The sequence below is a fragment of the Alligator mississippiensis genome, chromosome 2 (genome assembly GCF_030867095.1).
Source record: "Alligator mississippiensis isolate rAllMis1 chromosome 2, rAllMis1, whole genome shotgun sequence".
Classification (NCBI taxonomy): domain Eukaryota; kingdom Metazoa; phylum Chordata; order Crocodylia; family Alligatoridae; genus Alligator; species Alligator mississippiensis.
Genome location: NC_081825.1, coordinates 151926896 through 151954628, shown reverse-complemented (window position 1 = coordinate 151954628; position 27733 = coordinate 151926896). Strand labels below are relative to the sequence as shown.

Sequence of the window (27733 nt, the reverse complement as noted above, 5' to 3'; positions counted from 1 at the left end):
AGGCCCTCTAGAAACAGATGGGCAGTGGCTTACAGGAGTGACATTACTGAAGTAAGAGCTGAATGCTGGAGGTGAGCTTGCCCATGTGTCTTTGGAAGAGGTAGCTGAACCTGTTCATGTTTGAAGGCTACTGCATGCGACTTGCAGCCTTGCATTTATTTTCTCTGCCACAAGATGGCAATGGAAACAATAGTTTATGCTCAAATGCTTCACTAGCAGTGCTCCCCCTGGGTCAGAGTGGCATCAACTCTGGTGTGGGCCTCTTAGTTCAGCCCTTGCTACTTCGGTTGGTGCAGCTGGTAGAACCCCTAGATGAACCCCTGGGTACAATTTCCTTCCTAACTGCCTGGGATAAGTGGTACCTCCCTGGGCTGGTTTGCCAGTGACGGTGGCTGTGATCTAGGTATGGGTTTCAGTTAATGTTCAATAGTTACATTTTTTAAAATCTTATATGTTTGCACACGCACACCCGCCCCCTAATAAACTCTGTTTAGTTTAACATTTGCTTGCGAGTGAGGAAGTTTGTTCATGTTAAACACCATTAAAATTTTATTTTCTCAGGCTTCTGGTTGACAGCTCAAACTAAATTTGAAGTTGGTGTAACCTGACATAGGGTTACAAATATAATAATAACAAATATTTTTGTTCATAGGCTCCAGACCCTTAATTATGTTAATTATACCCTTAATAGTATATACCAGTGGTGTTCAACCTTTTTGCCTCATGGACCAGATGGGCAGTGCCTGGTTGGTTCAAAGGCCAGATCCTGCCAGTGGACCAGATCCAGACACATGGGGGCAGCCCAGCCCCAGTCCAGATGCACAGGGAGCGGGGAAGGAAGTGGGTGTAGCTTGGCCTAGCCCCTGCTTTGCAAGTCTTGAAAATTTGGCAGTGGGGGAGGTGTGGCACCATTAATTGCCACTGCTCATCCGCTACCAAATTTCCCCACTTGTGGAGCACCCCATAGTCTAGATTTGGCCTGCAGGCCAGTGGTTGAGCACCCCCAGGATATAATAAAACCCATGCCAGTAAGTCCTTTACTCCAATATGCCTCCTTACATGGATTAGGGTTTTCAGCTTTGTTCCCTTCTATAGAGCACATTTAATTTATTTTAAACATCTCAAAACAGATACGGAAACTGAGGCAGAAAGCAGTTAAGTGACTCACCCAAAGTCATATGACATGTCAGTGGCAGAGTAGGGGCTAGACTTTAGATCTCTTCTTTCCTATTTCAGACCTAGTGGGTAGTACTGCATCTGATTATTCACTTGCATATCCAGGCAGAAAGTAGGACAGGGTGGCACCTTGAAAACTAACTGCTTCAAGATGTGAGCTTTCATAGGCAACAGCCTACTTCATCAAATTATATGAATGGGCACCCATATCCATGGATCTGCATGGAAGGAATAGTGGCTGCAAATCCACTGCTCTTTCTCCACATTTTAAAAAAATGGCCTGGTGTTCTGTATCTGAATTCATTCAGGTCTCAGTGCTGAAGCGCTTCCTCCAGGGGGAGTTTTATCTGAGTGAGGATGAAACAAGCCCTTCCAGCAAGAGTCCTGAATATGTCTGTCTATTTCGAAGGAAGGATATCTCCATGATAAAATGGTACAAAATTGTTCTTTCATAAGAAGTTCATAAAATTATAGCCACACTGAGGCCAGAATGAACCTTGGATTACATCTTCTGACCTTCTGCATAAGATAGCCATAGAATTTCACACCCTTGCTGCTATGTTGTACCCGATAATTTGCATTTGATGAAGCTATATCTTCTTGAAAGGTATCCAGTCTTGATATGAATACCTCAAGTGGTGGAGAATTCACTGCCTCCCTGTGTGGTTCCTCCTGGTGCTTAGTGACCCTTTGTGATGGCTTGAGAAATCTGTTTGTGTGCCTTCTGACTGCTTGCTCTTGTATTGAATCAGCCATTTGGTAACCAAGACCAACTGTGTATCCTAACAAACCCTGTATGGAAGCAGCTACACATCAATAGAAAAGTCCTTAATACTAAATGATTCTGGCCATAATACAATGGGTATGCAACAAAACAAAACAAAACAAAAATGGCTGGTGAAAGACAAATGACTTTCCCGGGGTGTGAGGTTGAAGCAATGGAAAATCTCCCACAGAAAAAAAGGCACAAAGAAAGGGGCTTTAGGAACTGCCATATGGGTAAGGAACAGCATTTCACAAACTAAAGGAAAGAAGGAAGAGACTCTGACCAGAACCTAATGAGTAAAAAAGAAGAGAGGGGACTGAGAGAAATCTGGAACCCTGGGAACTGATTGAAATTCAAATGGCTTGTGAAATGCTAAGGCTGCTCGCAGAAGCAATTTGGAGATCCTTTATTCTATGGATCTGTGTACCTTTTGCCTTCTCACTCTGAGTAAAATGTGATGTCTCCTTTGCAGGACCTGGGTGTTAGCACTTATGCTGCCAGACATACCTCAGACACAGAGAGAGTAAATTTGAGGGACCACAGCTCTGGTATCAGACACTGTGCATAAGCTACTAGGACAAGAGCAAGCAAAATATGGCCCACAGGCTGAAACTGGCCCGCCAACTGATTGGATTCAGCCTGTGGGGGGCTCCCGCCAATTGATTCGATCTGGCCCATGGCTGTTCCTGCGGTGCCCTACATGGGGCTGAGCCCAGCTCAGGGCAGCCTATGCCAGGCTCCAGCCCATGCCTGCCAGCCTGGCTCCACCCAGTGTGCTGCTTCTGGCAGGACTGCTCCCAGTGCAGCTGCAGCTGCCTGGGTGCTGCTCCATTCCCCTTGCTTTCAGCAGTGGCTCCTGTTCCTGCTGCTCTGCTCCAGGCCAGGAGACAACTTCAGTTGGGTGGCTCCTGCCCCAGCATGTGGGGCTCTGGCTCCAGCTACTGGCTGCCTTCCACTGACTCCTACCACCAAGCACGGGCACCCGAGTGGGCGGAAGACAGCTGGGAGCTTCAGCCATATGGCTCCTGCCCCAGCATGTGAAGCTCCAGCTCTAGCACCAGCGCCTGGGCACCTTCCACCCACTTGGCTGGATAGGTGGAGCACAGCGTGGGCTGCCGCAGGCAGCAGCAGCAGGGGCTCAACACCACATGGAATGCCCCAGGGGCAGCCATGGACCACACCACCCAGGAGAGCTCTGCTGCATGTCCCCCCCTCCTCCCTCTCTTCACCTCCAGTCAGCTCCCGAGACCTAGCTCCCAGGCAGACCTGCCTACCCGCCCCATGACCCTGGTCCATGATCCCAGCCTCTCCCACCCATCTCTCTCCCAAACACCACTCTCCACCCTCCTGTGGTCCCATCCCACATAAGGAGCTTGGGGAGTTGTTGCAGATGGATAGAGAGGGAGGCTGATCTGGCTTGCAACAACTCGTCAAAACTTTCTATGCGTCTCCTTGGCCCAAATAATTGCTCACCACTGTCCTAGGGCTACTTAGGACAGTTTCAAGGCCTAGGTAAACTGGACTACAGAACCTTATTGTCAAGAGAAGTCTCAAACTTAAGGCCTGCACCTGTGGGGCTACACCTGTGGCACAGATTTCAGTGAAAGTGCCTGAATTCTGCCCAGCCCCAGCAGGTAAACCATGTGGAACCCAAACTCTGTATTTATTACTAACAGCCTGGGGAAGGTCCAAGAAGGAGAAACAAGGGCATGATTTCTTTCCTGTAATATTTTTGAGAAACAATTCTTGCCTTTCTCTGTTCACTGAAGATGCAGCAACTCTTTCATGTATCCACGTGCATATATCAACTCATAGCATGAGCATATATTTTATCAGACTGTCAGCAAAAGACCTAAGAGACAAGGATCGTTATGAAGAATTTATATCAACAAAGGAAGCCTATTAACTTCTGTACAATCAATGAAATCTATTAATCTGTTGTAGGCTTGTCTGAACTGCTTTATTTTCTCTCTGCAGTTTCAAGAGTTGGTGTGTAACAGTGACAGTTGAGTAGGGTTCAGTAGCCAGTCTAAAAACTTGCCATTAGACAAATATCCCACAGATCTGCTGTGTAGAGCATCTGGAGGATACTGCTGTCCTGCAGGTGTTTCCTGTTGCCTTTGAAAATTGACACTTGCTATCTGTGTGAACACAGGGCGAGGGCAATGGAGATAAGCGGAAAGTGAACAACTTACAGTAGGTAATTGTCACTGTATCACAGAGCCATAGTCACACCCTACTATTTTTGGTAGAAGTTTGACATAATTTACCAGTCTCTTTTTGCTTTTTACATCTTGTATTCTCCTGTCCCCTCTGAGCAAGATTGGAAATATTTTATACAGTAGGCAACAAACCTGGCCAGCATATTCCTAAATTTTTATCACTGGATATTAACCAGGGACACCATCATTGAGCAGTTTACTCATCACTAGAGAACTGATCCCTCGCTCAGGGAAGTCAATGGGAGCCATTCCACTGACATCTCTGGCTATTCAATCAATCCCTGTGGGGACCTCACATTTCAGGGCTTTTAATGAGGTGGTTTGCACAATGTTATCACAAGAACAGAGAGAACCTTGATTTATTTCTATAGGTCCTAAGCCCTCAAATACTATCCCAAACAAATAGCTTATGTACAAACCAGTGTGATTATCTTCAACTTTTCCTGCAGGCAAAAGTATCTCTATAATCACTTGTTATAAACAGATATTTGTTCCTACCAAATAAAACACTTTCCTCTATCTATTCCCATAGATTATTTTTGTTATTTTACAAATGGAAGTTTTCCTGAACTGATACCAGCTTGTAGTCTGAGAAATATTTGAGAAAGAGATGTTTCAAGCCATTTAGTTTTTCATGAGAATATCCAGGGGTAGGAATGCACTGACTTCAGCAAATATTAATCTTAATCTCAAATATAAATAAATTAATTCTGTATATTTTTTTAAAAGACAACAGTGTAAAATGTATACTGCTGAACATCATTGTTCTTATTCACTGCAGTTTTAATCTGGTGAGTTGTATTAAGAGCTGTGACAAGGACACTAAATATACTTTCTCTCTTGTCGTTTGCATTGGTGGCCCTCACGGAAGTATCTGAATATCTCTGTATAGTAAAAACAAAAATTGTTCTTCTTTCTCTGTCTTTTCCTCCAGCAAAAGAAATGTTTAGCTTTGAAAGGGGGAGTCAAATATTTTTCTGTTTCTTTCATAGGCAGGAGTTAGACTTGCATCAAACTACTGTACCAGAATCATATGCCTTAGATTATCACAACTAACATAATTTTTAAGTTCTACTTTAGTGTTCCTGGTTGAGCTGGCTGATTACTTGTTTTCTGCTCTGTTTCAGCAATCAAAATAGGCTAGCCAATTTCAGTGCTGTTTCTAGTTAGTTTCTAGTCCATTTCACTTTCAGGTTTCCATACGCCAAAATAGGTGTTACTAGCATTTGTTGGGGCAAAGAAAAGCTTCAAAACAGAAACTGTTGTGGCTCAAAAGCTAGAGGAAAAGGAACCAAACTGTCAAAAATCTCAGGACTTTTAAACTAATCCAATGCTTATGCGGAGCATGAGTCATGAGTTTTTGAATACTTAGGGTGGCAGTATTGCAGAGGGGCTGTCATTCCCTCCCTTCTCCACGCCACTGTGTGTGCATGTGTGTGTGTGTTTGTGGGTGTGTGTAAATAATTCTGTCTTTTCTAAGCTATTAGTGAGGCTATAGTCCTTATACAGGAATTCTGCAATTTGAATATATGCTCTGAGTGCCTTTGGACTTTGGAGATGTTCCATAGGTCTCTGCATGGGTTGGGAGCGTGCTTCTTCCATACTTGTCTCTGGATTCTGAGTTCCTGATCCTCTGCCAAAAGGCTTGAGGCGGATGACTCCCCTAACATTGGAATCTGGCTGCCAGCTCTCAGGGGCCCACTTCTATTCAGTCAGACCTCCCATAACGAAAGGTAGATGGCTTCTTTATTGAGCTGTAAAGGAATTCTCAACTCATGGCATAATTCCGACCCTTGTGTGTCAGACTGAAACAGACTTCTCCTTCTCTTTTTCTCTTCATTGTTTCCTCTGAATGCTTGCCTTTGTGCTTGCTCATCTCCTTCAACTGGGGCCTGATTCTGGAGACATTGCCTATGAGCAAATCCTGTGGCTATGGTGGTTGTGTAGGAATGAGAAATGCTCACATACTTCCCCTGAAGATCCAGATTCTGAATCACTTCTGAATCAAAGGGTCTACTGTTTAAGTGTCTGGAGAACTATAAAAATGGTCCCTATACAATAATACCATTATCAGCCACAAAGATGTCCAGTATTCAAAGAAGAGAGAACGCCTGTTCATCTGTATCTTTTTCTACAGAGCGCTACTTCTATGGAGTGTAGAAAGCTGTCATTGGAAGTAACCTGCCTACCCACCACAAACATAGTTCTCACCAAGGAAAATCCTTGAAGAGATGGGGAAGCTGACAGTGCAGTTCAGAATTAAAGTGTTTTATTTTGTTGAACAGTATCCAAACACAGCTTAATGGACACCAAGCCAGCTCAGCAGCAACAATCGCTCAATTTGAGGATTCTCTCTACTGCAGCTCATTGATGTGACTTAAAAGTCCAATCCTTGAGCCAAAGATCTATCCACAGAAGTTGCAGTTCTTTCTACAGGGGAGAATAGACTGCAGGCTGAGATTCATTTCCTTTTCCTTCCTCTACTTTCTCTTCTCTGCTTCAAGAGCAAGGTGCTTTACCTCGAAACAAGCCACCATTTTGTTGAGCCAGTGGCATCATTGGAGTTGGTTAGCAGCCAGCTCCTCCCAGCTCTTGATGTCAGCACCCACTTTCTTGAGGTGCGTCTTCAATATGTCCCTGTAGCATTTCCTTTGGCCACCATAAGATTTTGGGCCACAACTAACCTGGGAGTAGAGCACTGGTTTTGTGAGTTGAGAGCCAGGCAACCACGCACAATGTCCAGTCCAGCAAAGTCGGTGCTTGAGGACCACCGACTCAGTGCTGGTAACATTGGTTTTGGCAAGGATGCTGTTGTTTATGCGGCAATCTTCTCATTTGATGCAGAGCACTTCCAGAGGCATCATTGATGAAACCTCTCCAGGCTCTTGTGATGGTGATAATAGGTCACCCACATTTCATATCCATAGAGGAGAGTGGGGATAATGACTGCACTGCAGACCTGGATTTTGGTGTCTTTACAGAGATTGCAATTAATAAAAACATGATGAAACAATTTCTTGAAGAAAGCACTTGTGCACCAGATCCTATGCTGGATTTCCTCATTACCCTATGCTGGATCTCCTTACCAGGGCAGCTCACAGATTCAACACACGACATGGTTATGCTGGTGTAAACTGCCTTGCATAGGTGTGAAAAAAGGAACAGATACCAGCCCCTAGCCTGGTGTTACTGCTGTAGACTTACCCTGGGAAGAAACAGTGGTAAATATACACCACTGTTAGCTATATCAGCATGGGTTTTCTGTGTCCCATCGTAGCTTTTGCTCAATACAAACAGGGTATATATGCTTTATTCCCACTTAATAGCAAGCCTCTGCAGTAGCACCTACTGGGGTAGACATCTGGGGTAACTGCTTCTGTCTTTTCCAGATAAAGTGTAACGTGCATTGTTATTAATGAACCCTGATGTAAAGGGTCTCAGTGTCAGTATCTCCAGGTCCCCAGTGATAGTATACATTAACTTAATCACAGCTGTCTTTGAGGTGTGTCAGACATGTAGTCAGAGGAATACTCTGAGGTATTGCTCTGAAAACATAATAGTGAAAAAAAGTATACAAGACCTGGGAATCCCAGGTTGAGAGGTTAAATAGTTTGGGATTAAAGTGCATTAGAACAAATGGCTGCCATCTGCTACAATGGGTAAGCTGTTCTTCTGAACTAAGACAGATGTCATCCCCTTCTATATATAATTGGGTGAAAGGGGAAACTTTGTTTGAAAATTCTTTGGTTCTTTCTCTGGGGGCAACAGATCACTTGATCAGCGAGGTGAAGATGGCAACATTATAGAAGGGCCAAGGCAATGACTGATTGTATATACATGCTGAAGATCTCTATAGGACACTGGTCTCATGCCTACAGACCATCAGCAGACAGGGATTTGTCAGATTGATGTTATTCCCATTAGACAGCCTTGCTTCCTTATGTTCCTTAGCTGGAACACTTTTTTTTCTCTGCTGCCACTGCTGATCTCATGCCTACCTTCCACACAATGACACCCCCATTCTTCCCAGAAATATATGTTCAATGACCAACGCTGGACTTTGGGCTTCACAAGAGTGGCATCAAGCAATGAACACTTTCAGTCCACCTAGGAATGTGGGATGGGCAACAGGGAGTAACTTTTGCCCACTTCACGCTGCAGAAGTAGGGGTCAGGCAGGGGCAAATTAGTTGATTAAAGTTGAAGAACTTTGAGAAGCCACATCACTGTCACTTGTCAGTAGGCATGTCTACACATGTGATTTAATATGCAGTAGCCTATTCTACTGCGCATTAAAGTGGTGCTTAAAAAACTGCTCAGTAGAATTAGCTACTGCACATTGTCACCTAAAAAGCATATGCTTCCACTACTGCGCATTAGCGCAGCCTAATGCACATTTATTTAGTACCTCATATTGGAGATATTAAATTCAATGCATGTTAGGAAAAGTGCATTAATGCATAAGTAGACACACCCAGTGTTAATCTTAACTCTTTGCTTACTGAATCGCCTTCTCAGTGACTGGCTCTTCAACTTGTCACCTGTGCCTCTTTGCAGAAAATATTTTTTTCTTTTTTTTCCTTTTTTACTGCATTTTTTTTCCTTTTTTGGGTGTGTCTTTCCTACAGTCATGAAGAATGCAACACATGCAGCCACACTAATGTAACGTATGCAATCACACACTGTAATTAGGTTGGTTTTTTTTCTTTCAGATGTGAGTGTTTGCCACTATTCATCTACAAGCCTGAATGTTGTTGTGGCTCCTTGGTTAACATGTGGCTCCTCAGCCAATCAGGGCTGAAGGGGCACTGGTTTCAAACAGTGGTTTTCAACCTTTCTAGACTTAGGGCACATTTCAGAAAATGCCAGCTCTGAGTTTTCAGAGTAATAGCAGGGAATTCTTTTGCTGCAAAGAACCTAAAAAGACCACAGCAGGGCAAACTGTTTATGACGTTGTGGATTCCTATTGGAAATCTCTAGGTTAATCTAGTGAATTGTGTGTCCATATTTGCATACCTGACCATATTAATACTGAGGCATCTTTAAAAAGATCTCAAGGCACCTGGCTAAGAAGCACTGCATTTAGAGGATGACGTCCATGGAGTTGGTGGTGCTGCCAGAGCTTTTGATGCTACAATGTTTGCCTTTCACAAGAAACCCCAAGCAAGGCCAAATTCTGCCTTACAAGCTCCCCACTACTCCCAGAAAGGGGCCACAGTGTGCCATCCCAGGTTGGGCAGCAGATGCCAAGACAGACAGAGGGGAGGCAGCATTATAGGCCTGAAGGGGCATCTGGACTCCTGAAGTCATTGTCTGTGGGTCCAGAGCTTCCACTGACTCCGAGGTGACCAGGCTGTGTGTGTTGAGCCACTCCTGTGCCCTTTGGGGCTGCTGGGTTCCATTGCCAGAATTGGGGCCTAGGGCTACGCCCTGCACCCAGCACCTGAGCTGGAGAAGGAGCTGTAATGGTGAATATCTCTGAGGCAGCAAATACATGGTATATGTTTACAAATGGAGCTGGGGCACAGCTTCCCCATCCTACCCACACCCAGAACTTGAGGTAGCCCGGGGAGAAAGCCTAGTGTGCTGCTGCCCCAGCTCTGGCTGCAGAGAATAAGGCTGAGCCAGCAAGAGGCTGCGCTGCCTTGAGCTCAGAAGTACCTTGAGCAGCAGCAGCATCTTTTGTTCTAGCTCCAGTTCACCCCACAATGACAGATATTGGGCCAGGCCCTGCCCCACAGCAGGCAAGTGCCCCTTGCCTCCAAGTGAGCACTATTTGCTTTTAAAGGTATCAAATTTAGGCGTGAATAACCTAAAATTGCCATTTTTATGTTGCATTAAGGGAATGCATGTGTAGACACATGCACTTAATGAACCTTAAATTGAGCTAAAGTACCTTAAATTGGCATGTGTAGGTGTGCCCAGTGTGTCATGCCTTACTTCTCCAATGCTAGAAATACTAACTGATCCCTGGCATTCCTGATGCAGCATATCTTTCTCTCTCAAAAGTCCTCATCCTGAAAGCTGGTGATCCAGTGGGGACCAGGTAGTCCAAGATCATTTGTCTGGGATGGGGGATCAGAAGGCAATCTGTATGAACCAAGGCTTCTCTTAGATAGAAGGTCCAGGAGAAAACTGGATCATCTGAACAATAGGAGGTTGCATTTCTGGTGCTGTACTGGAATAAGGGGAGTTGACAAGGAAAAAGTTGTATTTGGGAAATGTATTGAAATGTATAAGAAGGATGGTAGATGAAATTGCTTGGTATTCTTGTCTTAAGCTGTCCTTGTATTATGTGAGTAAATAACTAATTGTAGTAAGTGTGGATCAAAGATACTAAAATATATATTCATAGCATTTCAGTGAATACAGTAACCTTTTCTTTTAAAGGTAAAGGGCAGATTCTGGCTGCTACAGTCAGCAATGTATTATATTGATTGTCATTGTTCTTTTTGGCCAGTGCAGATTTCCTGCAGTTAAACTGCTATGGAAATGAAATTTTACATTCTTCTCTGCTACATAAGCTTATAAGAAACCTTTTGTCATTATTTGCTATTCATCACAGGGCCATGTCTAGACTGACATGGACAGTGAGCAAGTCATCGTCCCATAAATTGTTTTGCAGGTCTCAGTCTTCAACATGTAATCTGGTTTTATTTGTGTAACTACAGTTAGGGCTAAGAAGAACACAGCTGTGTGTGATATATATGGAAAGCACATTAATGGCTTAACATGAGAAGGAGGATGGACCAGCAGGAGGTTGCATCAAATCCATGATAGAGCACCATGTTCTACTGCAAGGAAATTTAAAATGAAAAGATATCTGCTGTCTAATTCACCGAGTGTGGAAAGGAACATTTTTAGACCAGCAAAACTGTTGTTAAAGGAAAAATGAAATGTAACATAAAAGAGTTTATTCTTAATTCCAAAGAAAAATAAATTGCTTATGGGGAACCCTACCCCTTAAAATATTTCATAAATCCTCAATTCATATTTGTGTGTCATATGTCAGCTGGGCCAGTGTTCAAATTACACTTTGACTCGGGAGGGGGGGTCCGGTCCTGCAAAAAAAAATTGGGCTGCCCATCACGATGTCCTAATAAAATCGGGGACCCTCCCAGGTTATGATTTTCAAATCTTACAGGGGAGGCTCTTGTCTCTTATGGCAGGGCTCAGCCCCCCTGACTACCCCCATAATTTGAACCCTGCCCTCCCCATTACCTTTCCTTCTAACAGGAAGCTCAGTTCTTTCCCACTAATTCATGAGGAAATGTTATTGTCCAGCAAGGTGAAGCAAAAGTGGAAATACTGTGTCCAGTCTGGCATTTCAGTGCACCTGCATTTGATAACCCAGCCCATTTCCAAGAGCTCCATTTAAATTTAGATACCTGGGCTCTGAGTCAGGAAATCAACCTTATTCAGTACAACACTTTTAACAATGTGCTAAAAGCAAAGCAGAATCCTAAATATTGTCTTGAATGGGAACAGACTGGCATGCTTGATTAACTGCTGTTCTGAATTGGGATTCCAGAAGAGGGACAAATATTCAGAAAAACTTGGCACTCCAACACACTTTTGAAAATGTGGACACTCAACTTCAGTTTCTAGCTAGCAAATGCAGCCTGGAAATTCACCTCTAGTACAGGCCTAAAGTGAAAATTAACTGTTCAGAAAGTGAAATTTTTCATGTCCCATTCTATCTGGAAAGCTGTGGGTGCTGTGAATACTGTTGGTGTCTCTCACCTTTTTGCTTTGGTTGCTCTTTTCCTTCTGCAGTCTCATGATCCTTTGTTCTGTCCTGATACTTCTAATGCAAGTACTATGTTCTTCCCAGGTAAATAGACAAATTGTACAAGGAGGATTTGATTAAGCATTGTATGGGTGATTAAAATGCAATAGGTATACCTGTGTTTTATTTTAACCCTCAAGTGTGTCAAATATAAGACACTGTCATAAACTCCTAAATGAACTTGTTCAATCGGTGTGAAAGACCAAATCCTCCTTCTGTGTGTAAAGGATTGGAAACGATGTTTTCTGGGTTATTTGCCAATAGCAAGTCAAATATTTTTTCCCCAAAGGTTTTAAATGGAATTAACACATTTGTTAACTTGAATAGCATTTTACTAGGTACAGATAAATGGAGCAGTTAAGATGCACAGAGAGAGAGTGTGACTCTCTCTCTCAGGGCTCATTTTATTTTGAAAAGTCAGCCCTGCTTTGGAAAGGGTTACTGTATGTATTAGCAACATACCAAAGGAGTTTGTTTAGCCTGAAGGTATTTCTGAGTTGTAAAGCAGGGTGACGAAACTACCCTCACTAATTCAGAACTGGGAGTGATGATGCTAATCGTTAATGCCACCAAGTGGTAGCTGTTGCATAACAGGAGGTGGGGAGGCTGGTTTCTGGGGCGACGTTATTATGCAGGACACACACTCTGTAACTTCTTGGGTACATCTTCGGAAAAGCTTGTAAGAAGTTCCTGCTAATTCATGAAAAGATGTTAATGACTTAAGTTCCAGGTCACATGACTCTTCCAGATTGCCAGTACCCGACTCCCGGAATCAGATTTCAGCTGCAGGGAACTGCTCCCAGCCATGTGTACAGAGTCTTAAAAAGAAAGAAATGACTTCCTGGGATTTTCATCCAAGAAAATAGGAATTCCTTAACAGCTTTGGACCTTTCTCTGGATTTTTGTGTTTTCCTAAACTGTAAAGCTTTCATGGCATAGACTCTTGGTAGCCTTCAGTATTCTGTCTAATACTTTCATCCCATCTTCATCAGTTCTTCCAGACACTTCCTGAAAGAATGGGGGCAGGAGCATTAGCCATCTGTGTGAGTACAGACTCTCTGTTGTGTGCTGTGATTACTCTGAGTGTGCATAAGGAGGCCTCTGCCGTCCACTAGTTTATTAAAACCGTATAAACTTGGTAGTGCATGAATATGTAGGGGGAAGTGTTAGATAAGATCAGCATTTGGGGTTGGCTGACTTCTAACTTCAGCTTAAAAAACTAAACTAGCCAATCAGTATGGATCTGTTTAAAATGTCATGTTAATGATTTGTCAAAAATGTGCATCTGTACCGAGGAGTGGCTACTAAAGTCATTCAGGGACAAGTGAATATTTTCTAAGTTATCTCTCTTGGTACTGCTCTAGACTAAAATATAGACTTATTTTTATACTGTTTTCTGTTAAATATTTAACAGCAGGGTTGTTACAGTAGGGAATTCAGTGCAGGTATAAAACAGAGAGGGTTTGGTTGGCTCATTAAACTAAAATGTACAATTGGCATTTCTTTCTTTTCTGGGGAGGGTGTGTGTGTCTTTTGAGCCTACCACTTTCCTTCTGCTTTTTGATGTGGAAACAGCTTACAAGAATAACTTTGTCTAGCAATGGTGGAATTGGTTGGCAACCCTTTTAGCCACAGACTGACTGTGACATGGAGTTTGTAATTATGATTTTTAGATAAATTAGAAAACCACCGCTCTGAAAGTGTGACTTCTAAAAATGCACACTCCTGTTTGTTTGGTGTTGTTGAAATTTAGAATATTATTAAGCAAAAAAAAATGGTTAAGTAACCATTCACTTACCTCTGTATGAAACAGCAACTGCTCACAGGAAACAATAATTGAAGTATAGCAATTATAATAAGATTTTGATTAATGGTTTTCCCCAGTTGAGCATAGATAGGTTTAAACTGGTTCCTTAAAAATTGCTTTAGCAAATGGCTTCATGCTGATAACTTAATATTGTTTTTCTTTGTTACGGGCAAGATATCTTTTTATAGTTCACATATTGTTTATAAATCTTTGTTTAAAGCCAAAGTATCTTCTGTAATTCCAAGCCCAATTTATAACATTGTATTCCTCTAGCCTCTGCTGAAGGCCAGGAGTAGGAGATCAGGGTGTCTGTCTGGCTCTTTAACAGACTGACACAACGAAGGTGAACAAGTGGCTTCCATTCTCTGTGCCTCAGTTTCCCCGCTGTAAAATCAAGCCAGGATCCTGTTTTTCAGTCTTCCAGTGCCTTTGTAAACCTAAGCACACACTGGGTGTTTCAGCATGCTAAGCACATGCTGGTCTTCTAGGAAAGTATGTTGAGTCTCTAAAGGAAGAGGCAAAATAATATATATGTTTTTTATTCTTAGTTTGGCTCATTTAACCTAATATCTATCTATCTATCTAGCTATCTATTGGTATAATACCTTGATATTTTACTGTGTGATATTACATATTAGTATAAGGTGATGGCAATATATATCTAATACTACAATATATTACTATTTTTTTAATTATAGCCAATATTATTTAATACTCCTAAATAATACATGAAGAAATAAATGCTCTAGCTCACTTGACCTAACTTTTGCTTTCATGCACAGCCTTCCAAAGTGAAAATTATTTATATTATTCACATAACCCTAATGAAATGTATTTTTAAAGTCATATTAGTAACAGTCAGTGGAAGGCAGAGTTTGAACACTGACAGTACTTACTAATTATTTATCATATGTTTATACTATTTTTAATTATCTGGTCTATTGTCATGGCTGAAATTCTATGTTAAAGTTTTTGACTGCCTTAGCTACAAAGGTAATATCCAACAAATGTGGCATATAAAAGTCATTTACATACAAGGTAGCATGAAAATATCTACTTCTGCTGTCAAATAGCTCATTAAAAGACATCTTTTCCCTCAAAGATGCTGTGTTTATCAGAAAGGATGCAGCAGTCTGGGTAAAATGAACTGCATTTTTTTTCTCTCTCATCCAGAACAAGGATAGTCAGGCTCAATAGACAAAATTTGTGCAGCTTTCAAGTTAGCTAGTTAATTGAGTTGAAATGGCATGTTTCATGTGGAGAGTGAGAAATTTTAAAAGAAATGCTACTATTTTAAAACCAAAAGAAAAAATACAAATACAATGAAATAACTGTGTCCCTGTGTGTTTTCACCCACAAAATACAAGCAAAAATCTCTGCCAGAAGGACTATTGCAGCTTAGAGCAGGTATTTTTTTACCTGCTTATTAGCAATATGTTCCAGCTGTCAAGTGAAATGGTTTTGGTGAACATTATCCTGCTCAGCCATAATAATGAAACCATGCTATTGTGAACTTCTACACACACACACACGTGACATTTGGTGGGGTAATATACTTCTCTGTCTTCTCTTAGCAACTCTTCTTATACGTGTAGCTCTTCAGTTCCACACAGCCATGCTGATTTAGATTTATACCCTGAGGAATACATAATTTATTGTGGTATATTGCATTAGGATTTACTGTTCCTTGCTTGAAATGTTTAAAGTCAGAACTGGATGTTTTTTCCCAAAGACAAAAGTTATGGACTTTGACCCAATTATGAGCTTATTGGGTAAAGTTATTTTTTCAGTAACAGGCCCTTCTGGCCTTAAAAATTAAGAGTCCATGTTGATAGTTTATTGTGTAGGTACTGTACACAGTCATTTATGAGTCCCGCCCATTGGTTACTGTAGCAATGGGGTTTGAATACAGACTGTGGTGTGTCTGTCCATGCTCTCTCTTAGCTACAGATAAGTTATGGTTTGGGGCCCTTCCTCCTCCTTTTCCCACTTTTTGCTCATGAGCTTTTCTCTGCTCAGTTCCAAGGAACTGCTTCATAGAGATTTTGCTAAGGATTAGTTATTCAAACAAACCCACACACTGCAGACTCTTCTATCTCAAAACATACAAGCTCAGGTTTTTAATTGACATTCTCAGGCTGTAACCATGCAACCTCCTATAGTAAATGTGACCGACTGCTCTCTTTTCCTGTGCTCCTTTAAGCAAAGTAAGTCAGCAGTGAGGCTGAAAGAAGACATGAAAAAGATTGCAGCACTGCCACTGAACAAGCAGAGGGATGCTAGCTGCCAGAAGGTGTTTGGTGTGAGTCTCCAGGAACTTCAGCAGCAAGGACTTAGCAAGAATGGCATCCCAACTGTGGTGTGGAATCTAGTAGAATATTTGACCCAGCATGGTAAGCTGAAAGCCATCTTTTTCACTTAACAGTGCTGGTTGTGAATGTCTCTTCAAAGGGAGGGTCTTCGATTCGTCCCTAGTAGAGAAGCTAAACAAAGTTGTGGCCAACACCCCTCCCCTTCCCCCCCCCCCAGTCCTTTCCCCCCGCTGGCTTTTTCTTTGGCTGGCTTTATGGCAGACTGCAAAGGGACATTTACGTTCAAAATTTGCTGCATTATGAAGTTGCATTTTTGATCATTTAAGATGTTGTTACCTCCAGCTTTGCATATTTGCTGTGTCTCAAGTGTGTGTGTGTGTGTGTGTGTGTGTGTACACATATAATAGTGCAGGGGCAGATCAGCGGAGGGGTAGGGGACAGGCGTGCAGTGGTGTACTTGCTGTATCCAAAGTTTAAAACCAACTGTCTAGCAGTGGCAACAGCACTTCTAGTCAGGCAGTGCTGAGGGAATCAGTTTATTTTTAACTGGAGAAAATTATGTGTTGTTTTATATGTGATTATGCACCTCACCAACTGCACCCCGTTTTCAAAATTCTAGGTCCTCCTGTGTGCAGGGGTGTGAAAGGCATGGCCCCTGGGCTGTCATTTGGCCCACAAGGCTGCTGGAAGGAACATGAATTTGGGGGTCAGGGTGAAGGAGATAGGGCTGCTGAATTCCAGCGTACAGAGCCCCATTGAGGATGTACATTAGCAGCAGAGGGGTAAGCAACACGTATGACTCAGGTTCAAGCACCTGCAGCAGTTATCACAGCTCGCCCTACTGCCCAGAGCAAGTGCAGATCTGGCCCACAAGAGCGACAATGGTCTGGATCCAGTCCAGGGGGCCACAGGAGTGTGACACCACTGTAATAGTGCACCTATATATTTATAAGGTTCAGAGGAAGCTTTTTATGTTTATTAACTAACACTAGAAGGTAAGTCTCTTAATTCCCAGCCTTGCCACGCTTGTATTTAATACGTAGAATAGAATGGGATTAATTCTTTGTTGCTATTCATTCCTTTGCAGAGAGCTAGCATGGGGCCTCTACACCTTTGTTACACATACATGGTATATATTGGCCTGTACATTACACCATGACCATAAAAGAGGAATTTTCACTCTATGAATATTGGCATTTGTTTTATTCTAGCAACAGGGTGGAACAATGTTCCTTTTAAGGTGCCTTTTCTAAGCTCTGTACTGCTCATTACAGGGCATGTCTACATACATAATTAATTTGAAGCAATAAACTCCAGAGCAGTTTGAGCCAGTGTAAACTACTCCCAGCCACAGCATCTACATGTGTGCCTGAGACAGAAGCAATATGAACCAGGGTAGAGCAGTTAACACCAGGGCCAATCCAGCCTGGCTCTGCCTCAGGCTCCAGGTGGGCAGCAAAGGAGCTAACTGGAGCACAGCACAAGGGTGCTGAAATGAGAAGCTGTGTGGCTAGGCAGCTGGCAGGAATCTGACCCCCTGTTGGCTGGACTGACCAGGTGTAATTTATACCCATGGTCAGCATCTACACATGTGTTTAATCACAGTTAATTACTCTGCAATCAGATAGTACTGTTCCCAATAGGGGTAGAAGGAACAGTACTATCTTATGGTGCTGTTAATTAGTTTACTGAGGCCTAATACCATCTCAAGTATAGAGGCTGACACTTTGGTCTGCAAATAATTAGTCTGCTCTACAGTAAAGTGCATGTGTAGATGCAGCCACATTACAGTACTTTACATTCTCTCCTGACATCTTGACAAAACAAGCATTCTTTCCAATCTGATCTAAAAAAAAAAAAAGTTCAAAGTGAACATGGATCAAGGTAGGATATAAACTGGAAGGCCAGTATGTATTCCTGAATACTTTCACCTAGGGGAACTCGTATTCCAGAAAGAGAATGTCTTGTTTGTTTAGCTTAATCCCCTTTTAGAGTGTCCAAGTGGTACAGCAGGAGAGCAAAGGTGAGGAGAACTAATAAAAGCAGTTTCTGCCAAATTTAAGGTTTAAGCAAAAAGCCCCAAACCCTGTTCTAGACCTTTATGACTAGAAAGACATGGTTCCAAATGTGAATCACAGCAGTGTTGTTGTAAGCTGGAACCAGTTCTGATAACCTTCATCATACTGAGGAGTATATTAAGATGTTGGGAACTAAGCAACTAATGGTTAAGGAGAAAACATCTTCAAGCTATTTTACTGGTGCATGGTTAATAGAGTATAAGCTGTGCATTGTGCATGCCTTAAGAAACCCCAATACCTCCTGCCAAATGTGGGCTGGATGGAGGAGGCAGGGCAGGTTCCTCTAGTCTGGTGGAACATTAAATGCTTTCTAAATGAAGGAGGTAGTGTTGCAGTGATGCTATAGCCATGATGGTCCAGGAAATAAGTGAGAGTCCAAGATTTTTGTCGGTGATATCTTTTATTGAACCAACTCTGTGCTTGGGATAGACTTTGATAAGCTTTCTAATGCAAATCATTCTTCTTCAGGTCTGAGCCTTAACTGTCAACATTTAGGACAGTGTGTGTTGTCCTAAATGAAGGAAGTTAAGACACCTTGCCAGACGATGCAGGTCACCTATGTCCAGCTCAGCTTTCTCAGACAGGCACTCAGTTCAACATGAGCCAAGAGAGGGATTCTGTCTGCATCTAAGTTCAGGTGTTTGCAGTGCCTGTTTCAAAGTCTGAGTTTCCAAATGGCTCTGAATCAGTAATTAGTCTCATGAAGAGGGCAGTGTAAGAGATATAATCCTCCCCCCGCCCCACTGTCAAAGTGCAAACAAGATCCAAAAGATGTCCACATATCTGAAGAAAGCCTAGGACACACTTGCTTTTCAAAGCAGACATGAGCTAACCTGGAAATCAGTTGGTTTTATTTTTTTGAGAGGATATCAAAGCGCATTTTGAGGACTAACTCTTGCACACCCTCAGATGTGAACTTGGTTAATTCGGTGATATGGCACAGTTCCCTCTGCATGAGAATAATTACCAATTCAGGGCCATCCTGAAATGCAGACTTTGAGTTGGCAGTTTTATGGCAAGGAGGCAAGGATGCTTGTTTGGGGCTTTTTACTCTGCTAAAGTTAGAACTTTCCTAGGATTTTTGCAAAATCTGAATTTGAGCCTCTCCCAGAAATGACTTTTTTGAGGGAAATCAAATGGTGATAAAGGATGCATTACTGTGTGTAGAATATGTAACTTCCCCTGACTTCTAAGATAGCAATAGATTTTGATAAGCAGTGTTTCCCATTGCCCAGCAGATGTCAGAGTAACATTTTATATAGTGATATTGCTGTCTATGAGAGGTATGCGCTTCAAGTCAAACCTGGCTGTTTTATGATGTCTGTTTCTGTTACATGCTGCATTTTTTTAACCCCTTTTTATTGTGCTACCACCAAAGGATAAGTAATTCTACAGAGATGGTGTACAAGACTGAAATTTGGTTGCTGATATCTTTATTACAGTATCCTGCTTTTCATTTTCATGGAGTTGCTCTTTTTCAGCATGTGAAATTGGGGGCAGATCCAGGACTTCCCACAGCAAAGTGCAGGAGCAGCAACTCACCCAGCAAGGGTGGTTGCATCCCTAGCTCACTGCTTTCTTCCCCACCAATACAAGCACACTGCCCTCAAGAGACTTAGGGGACTTTTTAAAGTCCCTAAAGCAGGTGAAAATCCCCACTCTCCTTCCTCCCTCCCCTGCTTGCCACTATTGCTGTTTCTTGAGCTGGGAGAGCACCAGAGCTGTTCCCACCCACCCCAGCCGGGCTGTGCTGAGGCTGGGCTCATTTGGGACTGGGGACAGTAGGAACAGCAGTGCAGGAGTGTACTTCCCACCTCCCTCCCATGCTCCCACCCATCCCCACTGCCACTTTCCCCAGCCCCAGCTGAGCCCAGCTCACATGCAGCCTGGCTGGGGAAGACAAACAAGCTGGTGCTTCCTCCAGAGGGAGGAAAACTACAGCAGCAGGTAGGGAAGGGGGAGAAAAGGTGAAGGGGATTTTTCACTTCCTTTAAATGCTTAAAAAAGACCTCAGAGGTTCCTTTGATGTGGTCCAATCCAAAAGCAGGGTGCAGGCCTGCCACTGCATCCCTTCTGAATCTGCTCCTGTGTGAAATCTAGGCATGTACTGAAATGGAGTTGACTTTAAACATGATGCGATTCATCTGGATTCTTTTGTGGAATATGTGGAAGATTTCCTTTTCCCTTAACTCTTTAGTTTGGGGTGTATAGCCTGCTATAAAAACTCCACAGCCCACCTGTGCCACAGCAACTGCCCAGCCGCACCTGCACCGCCCCAGGGCCCCACTCACCTGAGCAGCAGCAGCAGCGTGGCACCTCGCCCACCCAACTCCAGCACACCCTGCAAGATGGAAGCTGTGGGCCGGGCCTGTCCCTGCCCCTTCCTTGGGACTTGCCTCAGCCCTCAGGGGGCTGAGGCAGCTCCTTCCCATGCTGGGCCAGGCTGAGCAGACCCCCCTAAAACCTGCTCGTGGCACCCCAGGGGGCCACGGACCCCCAGTTGAAAACCGCTGTTATAAGCCACATACAATACAAAAGTATGCATTGTATCCTTCGATTTTTTACTATAGTTAGTTACACAGAGTTTTGCTGTTCACAGTAGAGTTACTGCTGCAGTTAATTGTCTAATGTACAAAGGTTTCTCTTTTGTTTTTTGGTAAATGTCTTTAGTAGGACATTTAAGGGCCCAATTAAGAAGTGGCCATCTTTCTATAAGTAGTGGCTCTGGCAATAAGACCATTCTGTGAGCAGAGGTACTTGCTTAGATGTTTTCCATGTCAGCATCTAATGGTGCAGCTACTGCAGCCTACAGAAGTAAGATTCCACCACTTGAGCTCAATCCTGAGTGGTGCTGCGTGGTCACTAAGATTCATGAGTACTTGAAAGAGTTCTAATAAGCCTCAAGATCTAGTCCTCACTGTTCATTATTAGGTCGTCTAGTAAATTCACTAAGGTGTGTGTGATGTATACTGTGTGTTGGTCACTTGCACCAAGGTGCCTCTGTCAGCAGTGTGTGTTATTTCAAAGCCAAGTGTTTGTTACTTGGTTTTTCTCATGTGTGATATATAATTGCAGGACTGACCCAGGAAGGTCTCTTCAGGGTAAATGGTAATGTGAAAACGGTGGAGCAGCTGCGTCTGAAATATGAGCGTGGAGAAGATGTGGAGCTGGCTAAAGATGGGGATGTGTGCTCAGCAGCCAGTCTGCTGAAATTATTTCTGAGAGAATTGCCAGAGGGGGTCATCACCTCAGCCTTACATCCCCGACTCATTCAGCTTTACCAGGGTGAGTGCAAATCACCCCCTTAGTGTCCTTATATGTGTTTTCTTTTCTGAATAACAAGAATTGCAGTCCCTACCTGTTCTGCACAGCCTTTCTTGTGTATATCATCCTGTCACTCTTGTGTTTCCCTTGCTGCCACTATTCCCTACCTGCTCCCCAAATGCTCTGAGAATCACAATTATGGCAATTTCAGTAGAAAGCATAGGTTTCTAAAAGAGCATCAATACATGTTTAGATGAAGAATGAGTTCTTCCATGAATAGTAAAACATTTCATGTTTGTGGCTTCTATAATCCTTTTATAATCTAGGCACTTCAGCCTGAACGGTCAAGTTTAAGTGTTCTCACAGACTGAATGACAGGAAATCAGAGACATATTTTTCAGAGCAAAGTTTTGCTGCTGCTCTGATAGTGCAGGCTTTTATAAAGTCATGCTGGTGGATTCTGGGAAAGGAAAGTTGATGCTGATCCCCAATTTGCTAATCAAAGTAAATATAATTTGGGGGTTCAGATATACCTTATCTCACGTTAACTATCAAGAAGTGATTCCATATCAAAATTATTCAGTTTACAGATTAAAAACAAAAACTTTCCCATTTTTACTAACCTTTCAAGCTCAACCTGGGAGATCTTAGTCATGGCTTATACATCACCATCAATTCTAAATATTCTGAAGGTGGAAGTTTCATTTAATCCTATTTAATGATGTACAGGAGACCCTCGCCATTTGCGGGGGATACGTTCTAGAGTGTTACCAGATTTGCCCATCACTTTGGGGTGTGCTCATTTATTAGAGATACATTTCTAGGGTCTTGGTAATTCTATCAATGTGCTGCTTGTGTTGCTTGTGTTTCTATATGGAGCTGTATATCTCCGTTCTGCAAGTCCTTACCCCCAATGGAGCTATCTTGCAGGACTCAGTTTCAATGGGGCTGGGTTCCTCCAGTCACCAAATCAGTCATACACACACAAACACACACAGATTAATGTGACATGCCTAACCCGGCCAGGTTGATCAGCATGGACAGGGTGACACTCTCATATGCCAAGAATCAATTCATCAAAGCAACAAGAAACTGCAGTCAGACACAAGCACACAGGTAAACAGAATACCTCTGAATCTGGCTGGGTGTCCAGCTGACACCCTCGTGGGCCAGCATTCAGTTCATAAGGGCACGTCTGAGTCAAACTGGGTCAATCAGCCTGTACAAGCCGATCCCTTTATGTGTTTCAAATTCAGCACATCCCAATCTTTAGCCTTTTGATGAGCAGACTCCACAATATTTTTGGGCTTTACAGGGATCTTTAGCTTAGGTAAAAGAAGCATTGCTGCAGAGCAAGTGGGGAAGGAGAAGTAGAGAAGGAAAAATATACCCAGTTACCGCCAGTTTGACTATAGAAGTTATTTATTGCTAAGTATATGAAATATATAATGGTACTAGTAGTAATAGACATGCAAAGGCAAACAAACACAAACAATTACAATACTACCCTGGTTTTACTAAGTATTTTGGGAAAGTTAGCTCAAGCTTAACTAATACAGCTCAGGTTCAGAAATTTATGCCGAGAGAGAGAGAGAGAGAGAGAGAGAGAGCGTTGGGATCTCATCAGTCCTAGGCACTCTGGGTCTCAAAGCTGACAGGTAAAGTTCCTAGCACAATCCTTGAAGGGAGATGATCTGCCTCCTTCAGCCTCTCGGGAAGAACAGCTGATGGTGTCAGCACACACACTGCTGCTTTTTTTTTACAGATTTTTATACCCTCAGTTCAGTTTCTTCAAAGCATTCTTAATAGTGTAAATCATTGTCTTTTCTATTGACAAGGGGTTATCTGGTTTGGAACATCTCAAGAAACTGATTGATACTCAGGAAACATATAAGGTTAAGGAGTAACCAGACACTTAGGAGCCAGCTGGAAATTCCTATGGATAGCAGATATACTGATGGGATATCTCATGGTTTCTTCACAAATAATAGATAGCTTGCAGCATCAGGGTTTTGGATTTTTACTTGTTGTGAACAAACCTCAGCTTAGCATAACTTTTCCAGATCTTACTATGGTCTTTTAACAGACTTAAGGCATTTACTGGAGTGTTCATAACCTTTTGTGGAGAGGACTTCCACCAGTTGTCCCAGGAAAAGTATGACAACTCTTGTGGTCAGGGCTCCAATGGGCTGGATGCTGTGATGAACCCTTTACCATTGTTCGAATGTTGCCCAAACCCCCTCTGACTCGCTTTGCCTCAGCATTCCCTAACCCGGCAACCGAGTTTTAGTCAATCAAGTTTAAATAGGCCTCCCATAGTGGGACCGGGAAATGTACAGCTCAAGATGCCTATTAAACTTAGAGGTGGGAGGGAGTCCTTTGTAAATCCAGATTAGAACTGGTCTGATAAATGCTGATCTGGGTGTGTGTAAATGTGGGTTAATTAGCATTTGGAGCACAGGTTCCCCATCATGCAGTGCTCCTCTGCTTCTCTGATTCCAGAATTCACTGCAGTCTTTGCTTCGGGCTTTCTGTTCTCCATCTTCCATGTAAATGAGTTGCTATCTGGTTCCATCTCGGATGCAAGTGAGACCTAGGGCAGTTGTTTCACTCTTGTCACCCTTATCTGGAGGGTTTTAGGTGCGTCTCCCACTGCATCTTAATCAGTTTGGGGAGGGGGAATTCTTTGTGAGTCAGACAGGCTGCGTCCTGTGCCAGGGTTCCCCAACAACATGAAGCTGGGAGGTAACGAGAGATTGCCCCGCGAATAAGGAAATCTGCAAATATTGTACTATGTTGTCTGCATTGAAAACTTGTTCAGGCTTGTGGGGGATAATCCTGTGCTGCTTCATGGTCTGCTGATGCCGATTCCCCCATCAACTTCACATTATGTAGGTTGTGCCTCTTTTTAAATTTCTTGAACCACCCCTTACTTGCGGAGCGTAGTAACAAAGTGTCATCACACTGCGCAGGGAGAGAGCATGGGTTGGTGAGGCACACTGAGAATATTTGAAACAACAAATTGCAAATCCACGAATAACGAGAGTTCCCTATATTTGTCTCTTTTAGATGGGCTGCTTTGCTATAAGCCAAAATGCTGTTGCAGCAGCCCTCTTCTCACTACAGGACATAAATAAATTGCTTTGAATTCAATGTGAGCTATTTTATCTTGTTGGATGAGATTCAAAACTCTTTTCACTCTCCTATAACCTTGCAAAGACAGCAGAGCTAATAGGTAAAAATACTAGAAATGTGATCTGAACAGTAAGAAGAAAGCAGATGGGACCACACATGCATGAGACTTTTGTGTGCAACTGAAATCACAGATATGACTCAGACCTGACTGGTGTGGAATTCCCATACCCCAGTTATGAGGCACAGTCTGTTTCCTGAGCTGGCTAGAGTATGGAGAAGAGATGGATTTAGTCTGCTTCCTTGCCTACAGGAATGAATGAGCAGATCTTCAGGGGAAAGATAGCAAGGCCATGGCTTTGCCACTTCCTTGTCCCCTTTGGAGCCAGGTATTCTCTTGGGGGTGCTTTGTGGAAACATCCCATACCCTCTACTGAGTGCAGGGACTGTATCTGTAATCACACCATCCATGGGCTGTGTGATTGTAGGAAAAGGCTCTTAATGATCTTCTGTTCCACAGGTGTTGCATCCATTCAGTAAGCAAGTGTCATTGCCTAGAACAAGGATTAGCAACCTAAGGCCAGTGGGCCAAATCATGCCTGTGAAGACATTTGGTTCCGGCCCACGGAGCAAGGTTCTCTGGGGTTTTGCAGATGGGGCTTTGGCTGTGATGCAGTTGGGCAGCTGAGCATTTTGCTCGTGGCTTGCTGTGACTGGGCAGTGGAGAGGAGTGTTGGTGGGGAGAAGTGGTGGCAGTAGTATCCAGACCCTAGCACTGGCTTGCCTTGGACCTGAGCTAGGTCATTCCAGCCCACTGCCAGAATAGGCTGTCGACCCTTGGTTTAGAACATCCCTTTTCTGAGCCAAGTCACCTTTGCCGATTTTTTTAAAAAATATTTCTTTATTTATTCTTAATATCACATCATCTCTGACTTATGATGTATATTAAATTAAATGTTTCCTTTTTATCTCATTTTATAACAAAGTGGAAAATATTTCAAAATTTCACAAACACCCCGCCCCTTGCTGAAAACTATTAATGTGAGCTACAGGCATTCCTAGCTGCCATTTGGAAAGCTTCAGTCGTGCTCAGGCATCTATAAATGATTTCCCATAAGAAATGGAGAGTTCTTCCTGATGCATTTCATTTCCATGGAAGGCACATATTTCTGAGTAACAAGACTGGCCACTGCATGTCTCTGTTGCATTTGAAACACACACGGAATTATTCAGGTAATTCACAAAATTTGCTTCTGAACAAGCCAGTTTAATGAGGTTGTGGAATACAGTGGTAACCTGATCTCCTTTGACAATATAACTAGTTGGCTGGATACAGGGAATACAATGGCTATAGTATGTCTGGATTTCAGCAAGGCTTTTGACGAAGTCCTACATGATGTTTTCACAAATTGGAGAAATGCGGGATAGACAAAACTACTATAAGGTAGATAGAAAATTGCCTCAATAGCAAAGGGTAATTATAACTGGATCTCTGTCAGAATGGCAGGAAGTTTTTGAGTGGAGTCTCACAGGGGTCTGTCCTGTGAACCCAGTCCTGTTCAATGTGTTTATTAATTATTTGGATCCTGGTATTGAGAACTTCTTGGGCAAATTTGCAGATGGCCTGAAATTGGGTAGGACTGTGAACATACTGTAGGATGGGATCACAATTTAGAAGGATCTTGACGTATTGGAAAGTTGAGCTGGACCTAACAGGCTGAAGTTTAATGCTGACAAATACAAGATGCTACACCTCAGGGGGAAAATAATCCAAAACACAAATATGGGTGACACCTGGCTAAATAGCAGCACTATGGAGAAGGATCTGGGAGTCTTGTTGGTCATGGACTCAGTGCGTCTGCAGTGTGATGCAGTTGCACAAAAAGCAAATGTTGTTTTGGTTTGCATCTGTAAGAGCATTATGTGAAAGGCATCAGACGTGATAGCGACTCTTTTCTCAGCACTGGTTAAGCCTCATCTAGAGTGTGTTAGACAGTTTTGGCCTCTGCATTTTAAAAAGAACATGGAGAAGTTAGAGGTGGTTCAGAGACAAGTGACAAAAATGATAAAAGGCTTGGAGGCAAGAGAGGTTGGTTGGAAGGAAGGTGAGGTTAGAGCAAATAGGCATGTTTTGCTTAAGGAAAAGGCACATAAAAAGAAATACAATAGCAGTCTTCCAATATCTGAAGAGCTGCCTCTTTTACTACATACGCTGGAGTGGGGGATGGTTTTCATCGTCCTCAGAGGCACTGGGTGTTGTCTGCAGCCAAGTCTGGGGGTTTTGACAGGGTTTGTGCCAAAGCACCTGCTGGGACTAAAACCTAGAGCTTTCTAGCTAGGCAGGCTTAACCCTCTGCTTAGGGTCAGACTGATCACCACATTTGGGATCAGGAAGGAATTTTACCCCCCAGGTCAGATTGGTATGGACTGTGGGGGCTTCGCCATCCTCTGTAGTGGGGGGCACGGCCCTCTCTACCTTAGATCTCTTCCACATATTTTATCTCTCTTCTTTTATCTCTTTATTTAATCTCTTGCACAACCCTTGCAGCAACAGGACACTTATCAGTCTTGTCCCTCTCCATTACCTGTGGCAGGTTAGGTGCTGTGCCTTTTGCTTGTGTGACAGGTCTGATTGGGTCTTTTTGGTAATAGGTTAGACAAGGATTTGCTTGGGGTGGTTTGGATAGGAATGATCTTGCCTTGGGCAGGGGCTGGACTAGATGGGCTCCAAAGGTTCCCTTCTCGCCCTACTAATGATTCTATAATTCCAAATCTTAACTAGGAAGGTACGTCCACAGTGGATATATCTACACACGCTATTAATGTGACGAAATAAACTCCAGCACAGTTCATGCCCGAGTCAGCTGCTTCTGGGTGCAGTGTTTACACATGCACCTGCAGCACTTTGAGCCAGGGCAAAGCATCTCTGAGCTGGCAGGAGGTTTGAGACGTCAACCCCAGCCCCTGGGTGGCAGTATCAGGCGATGGAGGGACTCGCTGGGGCATGAGGGTGCTACAGTGTGGGGTTAGGTGGCATGCAGTCCCTGCACTTTAGCAACCTCATGCTCCAGCTATCTTGTCACTGTCTACACATGTGTTTTGGCAAAGTAAATTACTGCACTGTAGAATAGTACTGTCGGGGGCAGTGCTATCCTATGGCGGTGTTAGTTAATTTACTGCACCCTAAT

The 27733-nt window shown here is 43.1% G+C and overlaps 1 protein-coding gene across 5 annotated transcripts in view; it reads left to right on the top strand.

Moving 5' to 3' along the window:
* The window catches only part of FAM13A (family with sequence similarity 13 member A), a 257788-nt gene that overhangs the window by 14717 nt on the left and 215338 nt on the right, over positions 1-27733 (top strand). Inside the window, exons 1-3 of one of the 5 annotated variants that reach the window (XM_019488106.2) lie at positions 12620-12995; positions 15963-16152; positions 21225-21434. In XM_019488106.2, coding sequence (XP_019343651.1) covers positions 12969-12995; positions 15963-16152; positions 21225-21434 — 427 coding nt within the window. In that variant the 5' untranslated portion in view covers positions 12620-12968. Of the gene's footprint in view, positions 1-12619; positions 12996-15962; positions 16153-21224; positions 21435-27733 lie in introns of those variants that run through there. The other 4 variants (XM_019488105.2, XM_019488104.2, XM_014600386.3 and 1 more) reach the window with 4 other exon arrangements.